The sequence below is a fragment of the Nematostella vectensis genome, chromosome 11, assembly GCF_932526225.1.
Source record: "Nematostella vectensis chromosome 11, jaNemVect1.1, whole genome shotgun sequence".
Lineage (NCBI taxonomy): Eukaryota > Metazoa > Cnidaria > Anthozoa > Actiniaria > Edwardsiidae > Nematostella > Nematostella vectensis.
This window is the reverse complement of record NC_064044.1, coordinates 14464930-14478688: the sequence shown is the minus strand read 5'-3', so window position 1 is coordinate 14478688 and position 13759 is coordinate 14464930. Positions and strand designations below refer to the sequence as shown.

General features: G+C 40.7%; 2 protein-coding genes across 2 annotated transcripts; one reads left to right on the top strand and one right to left on the bottom strand.

Moving 5' to 3' along the window:
• Positions 1-212: 212 nt before the first annotated feature.
• Positions 213-1942, top strand: LOC116609814. The gene is made up of 5 exons (XM_032370603.2): positions 213-406; positions 780-836; positions 1165-1218; positions 1336-1585; positions 1704-1942. The coding sequence occupies exons 1-5, from the start codon at positions 271-273 to the stop codon at positions 1735-1737; spliced, it is 531 nt and encodes a 176-aa protein (XP_032226494.1). The 5' UTR covers positions 213-270; the 3' UTR covers positions 1738-1942.
• Positions 1943-7751: 5809 nt separating this feature from the next.
• Positions 7752-12338, bottom strand: LOC5502334 (melatonin receptor type 1B-A). The gene is made up of 3 exons (XM_032370597.2): positions 11779-12338; positions 9412-10134; positions 7752-8550 (listed from the first exon to the last, which is right to left on the bottom strand). The coding sequence occupies exons 2-3, from the start codon at positions 10099-10101 to the stop codon at positions 8140-8142; spliced, it is 1101 nt and encodes a 366-aa protein (XP_032226488.2). The 5' UTR covers positions 10102-10134; positions 11779-12338; the 3' UTR covers positions 7752-8139.
• Positions 12339-13759: the final 1421 nt, after the last annotated feature.

The following is a 13759-nucleotide window of genomic DNA, read 5'->3' as shown; positions in this document are numbered from 1 at the left end:
TTTAACTCATCTATATCTATGAATGCAGACATGTTCCTGTTTCTATTCAAATTCTACCATAAATTATTACTGGAATAACATTTCAAGTCTTTTGTTGACGTTCCACTCTAGGGATTGCTTTGTCTATTCTATTTAAACCTTCTAAATGGTTAATGGCCACTCCAAAGTTTCTGCAACAGTTCTCTTTAAATGAGGTATAAAAAAGCAGGAATCACAGCCTCTGCACCCATTTGAACGAGGCGCACCCAAGAGAGTGTTCCCTGAGCCAAGATGTCGCACAAGATACTGCTACTGTTCCTGCTCGGCTTCGTGGCCTTAGCACTATCAGCTCCTGCTACCACCGAAGAGGAGCTCAGCCCTGCCGCCCAAGACGAGACCAAGGACGAGCCCCTCCAGGAGGATGATGGTACGTGGTCCTCGGACTTTAAATGCGTAAAATACATTAAAGCCCTCAAACACGTGTGTGTGAATTAACACGAAGAAAACACGAAGGCAGCGAAGATTGTCGGCCAGTTTCTTCCTTCTCTGTGTTTTCCTCCTCGCTGATTTACGCACCGCGCGATTTCTTTGCTAGCGAAAAGCCGACGTTAGATGTGACGAGTCACACAAATCAATAAGGGAGTGTCCTCTTTACTCTCGGAGGCTGAGGAGACAGAGAAAGATGACGAAGAGGCCAATCAAGTTTTTCAAGGTCGAACTGTTGTGTTAAGCCATCCTCAGCTCTGGAGGAGTTTATAAGATCTCTAACATTCTTTTTCCGCATTTTTCCAACGATCCAGGTGAGGAAGATGAAGAGACCCAAGAGGAGCCCGAGGACGATTCAGAAGGTGGAACCGGTGTGTATTACATAGCCGTAAGAAATCGCTCAATTACAATGTTACACGCATTTATATTTCTATTTTTATTTACTATAATGATGTTAAGCGAAGGAGGCAATAGAATAGGACGCGTTGGCAAATATTGACGGATTTCGCAAGTTCCTAGTTTAGGCTAAGCAATGATAAACAGCAACTACCCTCTAGTACCTTCCCTCAAATTCAACTCATTTCAGTAAAAAAAACATTACTAAAATAAACACGTTTTCGGCGTCGGCAGGAAGGCGTCGCGTGCTGATGAACCATCATTTGTATCAACGTATCTGAAACACGCGTTCTTTATTCACAGAAAACGATGAGAACCCAGGAGAAGCAGAAAACGAGGTAGCTGAAGTGGAGAAAGGTAAAGTCTACGTTAATAGTTTAATAATTTAGATTCTTATCCAGCCATACTCTATATAATCCTCCAATGAATGCGTATATCTTATGGATTTTTTTTTAATGAATGCACCCTCAACAGACGAGAATGTTCCTGAGAAAAGACATCATCTCTATCGTCGCTGCCATCGCGTGTGTCGTCGCTCCAGATATTGCAAATCGTATTTTGGAAAGCACAAGTTTTACTATAAGTACCACTGCTACCAGAAGTGTTTTTGCAAAGTTAAATACTACCACTGCCGTTACCGTCGCCGCTGCGTCTGGAGGTACAAATACTACCACGGAAAGCCCCGCCGTTACCGCCACTGCTACCGATACTGCTATCGTCGAATGTAAGTACACCATAGAACCGCTGCTAAATCTTCCCCGAACCGGACGATCATAAAACGTTCACTTGAAGGGGAAGAACATGAAAGTTGCACTCCTAATCTTCGTGATTTTGCCTTGTAGTCTTAAGTACAGAAAGGTCCCTTGCCGGGGATAGATTTCACACTGGTTGCCATGGAAACGATTGGAACACAAAGAACGGAACACAAGGACTGAACACCGGACCTGACAGCGAAAATTTTGTTGATTTTTTTTACTCTAAAACCGACATGATTTTTAATTTCTATATAATTGTAAGATTTTTATAAGTGTAAAAATAAGTTTGTAAGGGACGAGCAATGAAATAAAACATGAACATTCAACATTCCTCGCTTACCTTGTGTGGCATTCGAGGGGTCTCGTCAGCACCGCTCAACGCGCTCCTCGACAACAATTAAACTCCCCTTAAAGCAATCAGTCTACACATAACCTCCCCGCATGAAGCTCTAGGTGCAAGGACCTTTAAAACCAAAGAGAATAGAAAATATTGATGCGGGAGCCCTGTGGCATGCAAACTTGCCAGTTGAGGGGGGTGGCCAAAGTACTCAGATTCTCGCGCTATCCAACTAAAAGCTATGACTATAGTAGAGCAAACAAAGGCGCCTCCACCCCTCCCCCCAAAAATGGAAGATAATGAGAGAGGTCAGCAAGTGGTCCCACATTGTATATCATAAGATTAGGATTATCATCGATATCGGATATTAGGATCATTGTATATCATAAGATTAGGATTATCATCGATATCGAATATTAGGATCATTGAATATCATAAGATTAGGATTATCATCGATATCGAATATTAGGATCATTGTATATCATAACATTAGGATTATCATCGATATCGAATAAAAGAAAAGAAAGATGTTGTCATTTCAATAAAGATGGTACCTGCTTAACCCTATTCAGACTTGGGGGGGGGGGGGTCTCTGTAAGCCCTCCCTCCAGGAAAATTACTATAACTTCTGAACCATAACAGTTAAGAGACTAAAACTTGGTGATTTTTCCTAAAATCTATCTGCGGACATTTTGATGCCATTGACATGTCGAGTAGACGCTCCATGTTACCATGGCAACCGTATTTTCACACATAGGTTTTCCAAAAACGAAAAAGTAATGAATTTTTCATATTTTGGCCCTGTTTCTCAGATTTAAATGCCTGTTTTGACTTTATAGTTTGTTTAGATGACAAGATTCACAACAGCGCAAGAACTTTTTTACCTCGGATATTTGGGGGGAGGGGTGGGTAAATTTTGCTGTCTCAAAGCTTTTGTTAAAAATGTCACTAGATTTACTTGATGACACTTTTAAGGCTAATATTATGCAATTCGCATTACTTTGAGCAGAAATAAATGCATGCAAATACTTTTTTCTGTAATGATTCCAGATAAGAATCCAAGATGGCGGATCCAAGATGGCGGATCCAAGATGGCGGAAATTCTTAGAACAAAAAATGATTATAAACGTTTTTATGGCCTTTTTGCATTCTAAAGCCGTTAAAAGGTTGATTTTGAATCTTCGAAAACGAAGTTTTGACATATCCTACGGTTACGGTTCACTTTCACCCTAAAGAAATGTTTATCTGCGAAAATGATTTGTTTAGGCCATTTTCTAGGGTACTAAAAACCAGTATGGTGCGAAAGTTTTGGAAATTACAGCGAAACTAAAATGCACCAAAAAGCAACAAACTTTGAAGTGTTGGTACCATAGAATCCGTCCGATCTTCGTATTATTTGTCAGACATGCAGAACACTGGCCTTGCTATAAAAGAGGCTCTAATTTTTTTCATATTTTTAATCAATAGTTATTCTCCCCAAAAGGTCGGAAATAGCCAAGCATACGGCAAATTTGAAATAAAATAGCTCTTTAATAGAAAACGATATGGATAAAATGAGAACCCCTTTTTGAAGATTTGCCTGGCATAATGGAAATAAGACGTATTGCGTAACTAGCGCGCGCTCAGGCGTTTAGCGGCAAAATAATAACAACAAAAAGCAATTTATTCCGCGCTAACGAAAAGAGCCAGAATTTTTTTCTTTCATTTGAAGATTTTTATTTAGTCGTTCTCTGTGACGGGCGCAGTCATTTCTAATTTTTTTGTTTGATTATTTTGTTTTGAATTTGCCACCCAGAAAAGTCACGTGATCTCTTAGCGCAAGTCCACTATTGCATGCAAGAAAAAAGGAAATAAAGAAAAGGTACTAGTGTGATGTACAAATGTTGTCGAATGTGCAAATATTGTCTGGCTTTTTTCACGGAATTTTTGTGTCTATTTATATTTGCAATGGGGACCATTCGGGGGCCCTAAGATTAGCCGAAAAGTGCGAGCACATCGAAATTTCAAGGGGACCATTCGGGGGCCCTAAGATTGGAGTTTAGAATGAGGCTATTCATATGACCAATATCAGACAAACGAAGGTTTTAAAGTCTTAACATGCAAATATTTGTTTTCTTATAGCTGTCGCCAAATAATTTCATTTTGAACTTGTTTATATACAACAGATAAAAAGATGCTTTTAAGAATACGAAAAGCAGAAGCTTCCAGGATTTCATGTTCATCTTACAAGCAATCGAAAGTTTAAAATTTTAAAATTTTTCCCACCCTCGAATCTCAAGGTGGATCACCTTAAGGACATAACAATATTACTACTCGATATAAAAAAAAAATTCTTCTCTACATGACAACATAAATTCTTTACATAACAACATAACTTTTCTCTTAAAGTAATTGTTTTGGGATTAAAGTGTTAAGTTGATATTGAAATATCATAGCAAAAGTAAAATTTATACATGTGTGGTCAATAATAAAAACCAATAAATATGAACACCTTTTAAGCAAACTTAGGCGCCATTATTAATTAACACCCTGTGAGAACCACAAAAAATGAAATTGAGAATTTCCTAGAAGATAATATCATTCTTGAGAATATAGTATCCATTTTCAAATAATTTGCTACTAAAATACAGGATGCTTTCAGAATCCCAGATTTTGATGAGTTCAGTCGATAATTGATTTCCTGGATTCTTTGGGAAAGTGGTGGTCGCTTTTTATTAATTTGTTTAGCTTGTCAAACACCTTTTGAAGAAGTGTGAGCAATAACTCTGACGCAACAAGACTTGGGCCGGCGTCTTCGAGAACCTTGGGTTGATCAGCCGGTTAACAGCGCCGTCATGAACGTGTCAATGTATGAAGACCTCCAGAGCCCTACACCCTGGTTGAAAGGTCTTGAGTTTGGTTTAATGTTAACAATAACTGCCGGCTCATTGACTGGGAATTTGATTGTACTTCTGGTAATTCTCCGGAGTTCGGTATTATACACCCTGACAAATCTATACATCGCCGTTCTCGCCGGTTCAAATGTACTTATTGCATTAAGCTGCATGGCTATGTCTTGTTTTGTGCTGGCAAATAGCAAATGGCCGTTTGGAAAGACCGCCTGTACAGTTTTCGGATTCCTCTATTTTGCGATCGGTTACGGAAACCTGCAGATGAACGGGCTGACCGCCGTAAACAGGTACTTTTTGTGGTAAAACCCAATTTGTACCGAAAATATTTCAAAAAGTCCTACGCATGGGGTATGGTGTTGGCAGTATGGCTAGGCTCTGTTGCCACAGTAACCGTGGTCATGATGATTCCACTGTTTAAGTTCACATTTCGTGCCGATCGTGCAATTTGCTTTGCTGTTTTCAAAAGCAGAGAAGTGGACGCTGGTTTTTCCGTGCTGACTACCTTCTTTTATATAATCGCACCTGTCACGGTGATGATTATCTCCCACTGGAAAATCCACAAAACAGTCAAAGTCCACAACACTCAAATGGCAAACGGTGGTATACAAGATAATAGACACGACACGACGCAAGCAGGACGCGACCAGACGCGAGCAGGACGCGGCCAGACGCGGCAAGTCCGCAGCAGGGGAACGCAGTTGAGAGGAGAAGAAACACGAATCACTAAAGTACTTTTTGTTCTAGTATTTGGGTACATATTATGTATGCTTCCCGTCTCGGTAGTTCATTACCTTGACATTTTTGCGCCAGCCATTTTAACAAGGAAGGCGCAAATGATGTATACCTATTTGTATTACCTTAATAACGGCATACACCCTCTTATATACGGTGCAGTCAACAAGCCTTTTAAAGTCGCATTCAAGCGAGTGTTTGGCTGTCGCTTGGGTCGGGTCTAGCCCACCCAGGGCACCTCGAACTAATGGCTCCCCCATGGCTTTTTCAGTAGCACGTGGTCAAGGAGGATCGCCAAGGCGTTCCATGCAACCTAGAAGACAGGGTTAGGAGAGGCAAGCAAATGATCAACTGCTTAGCTAAATTACAACAAGTTACAGAAACCATTCAGTAACACAGGCTGCCCAGAGCAGAGTTTACTCTAATCAGCATGAATTTGTTGTTGTTGTTTAAATCTTCCGGTTTACCGGGTACTGCGCTAAAAAATGTAAATAAATATAAATAAGTATGCACGGATCACTAAAATTTCGGGGGGGGGGAAGGGAAGGTATAGAGGTTGTCTCCTATTTGTTTGGATGAATATTTTTCTCCATTTTTTTTGAGTGAGTCATTTCTTATTAAGAAAAAAAGAAGGTGTTGCGCGAAAAGTGGATGGCGTCTTTGCTTACAAATTGCTATCTTTGTTAACAAGGGCTACCGCGCGACTATTAAGACTGAATATTAAAGTGATTTTGCCAATAGATGTTTGTTTTAAATTGTATCGTGTAAAATGCCTGTACCATTCCATGTTGCGCTTAAATTGACTCTTTTGACATACCAGCAAGCTCTAACGCGAACAGTTGTTGTTGCAAGCTGATCCTTGTAAAACTGCCTTTAATCGTTTTTCCGCCTAGAAGTGTGAAGTTCCCGGATGATCGAGCACGCGCCTAACAACCGGATCGCTAAGTAACGAGAAATATCTCAACACCCTGTAAACATTGACCCTCTATAATTTATAGGTAAAAGATTATGCGACAACAATAAAAGGAAACTACACTAATATATATAATAATATATAGGGGATATACCCGTAACTTCAAAGCTCTGTTTTCACCAGTGATGCAAGCAGGGTTTTTTTTAGGGAAAACGAGTTGTGAAAAAAGTGAATTATCTCTGTCAGTACGTCATGGATGGCCCCACGGCCAGTACTTCATGAATGGTTAAATTAAGGGAGAGTACTAGTTCATGCGGTCACAAATAAAGTACTGTCCTCGTTTAAATTCTCGTCAAACTCGGTCGCTATCTTGAAAGACTGGAAGGCTTGAGGTCTGAATTGGTCAGTTATTGTAACCTGACATCAATCTAAGTTGTTTCTTTTTAACTTCGCACAACGAAACGCAAGCACAAAGGCAATAAAAAAAGAAAACAAAGATATCTTGCGGTTGTTTCTGCTTCGACTGGTTTAAAAGCTAAAAATGACACCTTTGTTCTTGTGTTTAGGTGAGGGCGGGAAACGTTTGTTTCAGGTGCCCACTTTAAAATAATTTAAAGAAATCTCAAACCATCCCCCCCAAAAGGTAAATATCGCAATAGTTCTCTCAAATCGGCCTATGGAAATGACATCTCTTCAATATTTATAAATAAGATAAATAAAGTGCGATGTTTACTGAGTCTGGGAGTTATCGAGTTAAGCCCCAGTTATTTTTATTGCAAAATGTAGTGAGTGGATACTTCTTTCACTCGGAATACAAAATGGCGGCTGGTAGAGTCTAATGCTCGAGGTACAAGATGGTGGCTGGTAGAGTCTAATGCTTGGGGTACAAAATGGCGGCTGATAGAGTCTAAGGTTCGGGGTACAAGATGGCGGCTGATAGAGTCTAAGGTTCGGGGTACAAGATGGCGGCTGATAGAGTCTAATGCTCGGGGTACAAGATGGCGGCTGGTAGAGTCTGAGGCTCGGGGTACAAGATGGCGGCTGATAGAGTCTAATGATTGGGGTACAAGATGGCGGCTGTTAGAGTCTAATGCTTGGGGTACAAGATGGCGGCTGGTAGAGTCTAAGGTTCGGGGTACAAGATGGCGGCTGGTAGAGTCTAAGGTTCGGGGTACAAGATGGCGGCTGGTAGAGTCTAATGCTTGGGGTACAAGATGGCGGCTGATAGAGTCTAATGCTTGGGGTACAAGATGGCGGCTGGTAGAGTCTAATGCTCGGGGTACAAGATGGCGGCTGGTAGAGTCTAAGGCTCGGGGTACAAGATGGCGGCTGGTAGAGTCTAAGGTTCGGGGTACAAGATGGCGGCTGATAGAGTCTAATGCTTGGGGTACAAGATAGCGGCTGATAGAGTCTAATGCTTGGGGTACAAGATGGCGGCTGATAGAGTCTAATGCTTGGGGTACAAGATGGCGGCTGGTAGAGTCTAATGCTTGGGGTACAAGATGGCGGCTGGTAGAGTCTAATGCTTGGGGTACAAGATGGCGGCTGGTAGAGTCTAAGGCTCGGGGTACAAGATGGCGGCTGGTAGAGTCTGAGGCTCGGGGTACAAGATGGCGGCTGGTAGAGTCTAAGGCTCGGGGTAGGGCCTCTTCACCCTGTCGACCCCCGTGAGGGTCTTGGTGATTGCCTGGGAATGGACTCAGCTGTTATCGGTGCCACGTTCGTAGCTGTTTTCAGAGAACAGCATGCGCGCAGTGCTTGAAAGGTAGCCCGACGGAAGCGGCGACTCATTACACTGTACAGAACTGGGTTGATTGCGCATGACAGAAACGCCAAGAAGATATAGGTGACATACAACTCCCGTGGGACCATTCCCCCGGGGAGAGCAGAGTCAACCAATTCGACTAATATAGAAGGGATCCAGCATGAGCCGAAGCCGAGGACGATCGCGAAAAGCGTGTTTGTTGACTGGATTTCTTCTACTGAAACATGGCGAGCCGTGTTGTTTGATGCGTTACGCTGTTGGGAAGCCTGTGGTACCTGGAGAGTGTTCGTAAAATCCTGGCAAAACAAAACAAAGCAAAACAGCAATTTACGGCTTTAATTCATACTTACGTTTTCGAACGACGCTCTAGACATGTACCAAAGGTGATGTGCGCAGTGCTCGTCATTTACACACCAGGTGATGTGCGCAATGCTTGTAATGTACACACTAGGTGATGTGTGCAGTGCTCGTCATTTACACACTATGTGATGTGCGCAGTGCTCGTCATGTGCACACTAGGTGATGTGCGCAGTGCTTTTCATGTACACACTAGGTGATGTGCGCAGTGCTCGTCATGTTCACACTATGTGATGTGCGCAGTGCTCGTATTATCCTACTAGGTGATGTGCGCAGTTCTCGTTATGTACACATCAGGTGATGTGCGCAGTGCTCGTCATGTGCACACTAGGTGATGTGCGCAGTGCTCGTCATGCACACACTAGGTGATGTGCGCAGTTCTCGTCATGTACACATTAGGTGATGTGCGCAGTGCTCGTATTATCATACTAGGTGATGTGCGCAGTTTTTGTCATGTACACATTACGTGATGTGCGCAGTGCTCGTATTATTATACTAGGTGATGTGCGCAGTTCTCGTCATGTACACATTAGGTGATGTGCGCAGTGCTTGTCATGTACATACTAGGTGATGTGCGCAGTGCTCGTCATGTACATACTAGGTGATGTGCGCAGTGCTCGTCATGTACATACTAGGTGATGTGCGCAGTGCTCGTCATGTACATACTAGGTGATGTGCGCAGTGCTCGTCATGTACACACTTGGTGATGTGCGCAGTTCTCGTCATGAACACACTAGGTGATGTGCGCACATCAGATGATGTGTACAGTCATTTAGACAGGCCATAACTCTATGTCTTACCTCCGTAGCAGAACGTAGACGTTTCTTGTGGTGTCGTATAACCGCATAAACTTTTGCATAACACACCACTATGACGCACAACGGTAGCGCTATATAACAAATAACTGAATACGAAGTGTACACAATATTTTCAGCAAACTCTGTCAATGTTATAAAACAAGCTGCGCGATTGGCCTGAAAGCGGAAAGTAACCTGTTCAGAAATCTGCGGTAGAGTAACACTCGCTAGCGCAAACACCCACACAGCGCACAGCATAAGCAGCGTGGACTTCCTCGTAAATACACGTCGATACACCTCCGGTCTCACCACGCAAAAGTATCGATTGAGCGCGGTCAACGCCATGCTGTGCAGTGACACGAATCCTAGGAACAAAAGCCAGAACCCCTGGACTTTGCAGAGGAACTCCCCGAAGATCCACTTTCCCGTTAGAAGGACACCGCAAGTCAGCGGCATGCCGAGGAGGGCCTGGAGGATATCTGAGACTGCTAAGCCAACTATCAATACATTTGTGGTGTTTCGGCGAAGACCGTTCGTATGGATGATAACAAAGCATATCAGGATGTTACCAAATAGTGACAAACAGTTGATCACTAGAAAGAGTGTCGCTTCGATGCCATCTCTAGTTGTGCTTCTACAAAGAAGCTCCTCATCATATCGCTGTCTCCAAGGTTCCGACCAGTTTCTTGACATGTTCGAGTTTCCTGCTAATAGCAGCAGTTCAACCTCGAAAAGATAAAGTCTGGTCAGAAAATAAAGTCTATTGTTATATAATTGAGGTAGTTTAACATTTATCTAGGCGACCGCGGTAACAGAAAAAGAAAAAAAAAAGACTGATGGCAAGCAGATCAATAAACGTTATTTTTATGTTGTACACAAACACTCTTTTTGTTTTATAAGGATCTTTTTTTAAAATATTGTTATTGTTTTTTTTTTTTTTTTTTTGGTGGGTTCCGTTATAGAGTGCAGTATAGGCCTAGATACATTACTCCCAAAAATGATATAAAAATCCTTTCGGATATTCTCCCAAAAAAAAAATATTTTTTACTTAAAATTCCCGAAAAATAGGCTAAAATATCCGGATATTCTCTATTGATGTTTTAACAAAAATTAAAATTTTTTTTTTTGTATATATTTATGTGTTTTTTTTTTAAATCTTTGTTAATAAATATTGAATTAGCCGATAACAAAATGGTGAAAATGTGGATTTTTTATGCAAATTGAAATTTGTTACTTGTGAGACTGGCAGTGGTGATCAAGGGCAGCATTTCTACGAGGTTTTAAACAGCCTCTGCCAGCCGCCATTTTGTCCTCCCAGCAAAGTACCAAGTGCGAAAAAACATCCATTTCCATCGGCTGATTTTAGGAAACCAATGTAATATTTTTTATTTAATTTGGCAAATGAAGTAAAGAACTTTACTTTCAGATGGTTACTGCGAGATTTAACACATTATGCGTCTCCCAATATTAAATGAAAACAATAACAAAGGTGAAGCTGACAAAGGCACTTTAATATCTAAAGAAATTCTAAATATCCTCAACTGTTCTATAAATCTTTAATTTTCTAAAAATCTTTTTCTCATCAAAAAATCCTTAAAAAAATCCGGATTTATGTATCTAGGCCTAGTGCAGAATTATAATTATGTTAACAATAACAGCCTTAAAGATTGTTATTAGTCACTCATGTCATTCTCATTCTAATATTTCATATAGTATCTTTTATACGCTGAAGTTTAAGAACTCCTTAAGATCGTTTTCAGCCTTAAAAAGCTCCATAGATAAACTCAAGACTCACAGTAACTAAATTGTCACATTATGGATAGTTGGTCAAGACAATTTAGTTGTTTCTTCTCATTAAAGCGGCTTGGGTGCGCTTCCATTTTTGTAGTATACACCTATATTAAAAGTCATTCACAGCACACAACAATTCCTTATAATTGGGAGCTAGGATTCCGAAATAGCTTTGTCAAATTGATTTCCCACTAATACCAAGAAATGTAAAAAAAAAATAATAACTTAGGTTTTCTTTAAAAAATACATCTGAAAATAAGATGAAATATTCCTGCTTTGAATCCTGTTTCCTTTAAATCCTGTATTTTCCTGTAAACAATTTTGAGAGAAACATACACTTATCAATTCAGGAGAATCCTGCGGATAAATATTTCATTTACTTTTTTTTTCATAATCCTTGACTTTGAGCTGGTGTAATTGTGATTGGTATTTTCTGTTCTTTTTTGTACTTTTTATCGGTTTTTTTAATGAGTAGCAAGCGTCGTTGTTTTCCAATGTGAAATTTTATATTGGAGTATATACCTTATTATAGGAAATTAACGCCCCACTTAATTAACGCGAATTTGAAAAATCACTTACCAATGAATACGAGGGTTATCTTCAGTAGATACAGCGTTTGTGTGTAGAAATTCTTCTTCGTTTTTTCTCTAATTTCGTTTTTTATGCTTTTCTATTTTCAGGGCAATTCTTGATAAAATGAAGGTGTTCTGTCGATTGGCTAGATGACCATCATGTAAGCGATAACTATCACTTCGGTGATAAAACACTTCATTCAGCGAATTTATACCACTCGGATATCAATAAGCCAAACGTCATCTCGGTAAGTGCTCAAGCCGTGAGATATAACGACAAAGACTTACCGTAATGGGTAAGCCATCACTTCACCATAGCGGGCATTAACATGGTACGCGGTCTCCCGCTATGCCTACCGCCGTTTCTTCCTTCTGTTGAAGTCTAACAGGCAATCAGGGCATGATTTTTTGTGGAAATTAAGTAAAGAGATTATTTGTTGTGACAACATGCTGGCGCCAACCCCACCGGTAACAGTCAAGACTTTCTTGGAGAATTTTAAGAAGAGAATACTAAGGTTTTCTATAGCAATAGATGCATAGAATTTTAAGTATTTTTAATCTATGACAATAAAAATATTTCAATACAAAGGGAAACCATACCGGGTGTTCTCTTTTAGTTACTGCCTCTATGCCGGATGCTCACTTAGCATGAAAAAGCTGAACAAGAAGTGAACACAAAGGACTATGCTGACATAGCGTGGAAAAGCTGAACAAGAAGTGAACACAAAGGACTATGCTGAGTTAGCATGAAAAAGCTGAACAAGAAGTGAACACAAAGGACTATGCTGACATAGCGTGGAAAAGCTGAACAAGAAGTGAACACAAAGGACTATGCTGACATAGCGTGGAAAAGCTGAACAAGAAGTGAACACAAAGGACTATGCTGACTTAGCATGAAAAAGCTGAACAAGAAGTGAACACAAAGGACTATGCTGACATAGCGTGGAAAATCCAAGCAAGTAGTGGACACAAAGGACTATGTTGCATTATATAGACCATAAAATCGAATTGGATACGGTGTAGTTTTACAAACACCCCAGCTGTTCCAAAATGTCATTCCAAAATCGAAGGTTACATAAAAGCTTAAATTTTCTACTAACATACAAAGTTATCTTGCTGATAAAAAAAAAATAGTTTGAAAATAACAATAAAACGTTATTCTCCTCGTAGAGGGCAGAATAAGCATTAATGAAAAACTTACCTTTTAGGTTCTAAACTTTCCGAAAAATCATTGAAGGACTCCGAATGGAGAGAATTTCGAGATATGGTTATTTTTTATGGCTTCAGGGTAGCTTTACTTTTGGTGAAGTTATCGAAGACGTCCAGTGACCATTTCGTTGCACTTGAAACATACATAACATCTACAAAATTTGATTGTCTTACGATGTTTCTTTCATGAAATACATATTTTGATGGCGTCAACGTATTTTTTTGCTTTAAGTGGCGTCATTGATAACGTCAAGAATCCCTCGACCACATTGTTGCATTTGACACATACATGACACATACCAAATTTGGTTGTCATATTATTTTTCGTTTAGGAGATACGGACGGACGGACGGACATCGCATCACGAAGACCATTCAGATGGGATACACCCATACAGGGAGACCATGCAGATGGGATACACCCAGACAGAGAAACCATGCAGATGGTATACGCCCAGACAGGTAGACCACTCAGATGGGATACACCCAGACAGGGAGACCATGCAGATGGAATACACCTAGACAAGGAGACCATGCAGATGGGATACACCCAGACAGGGAGATCATGCAGATGGGATACACCCAGACAGGGAGATCATGCAGATGGGATACACCCAGACAGAGAGACCATGCAGATAGGATACACCTAGACATGGAGACCATGCAGATGGGATACACCCAGACAGGGAGACCATACATATGGGATACACCCAGACAATAAGACCATACAAATGGGATACACCCAGACAGAGAGACCACGCAGATGGGATACATTGATTA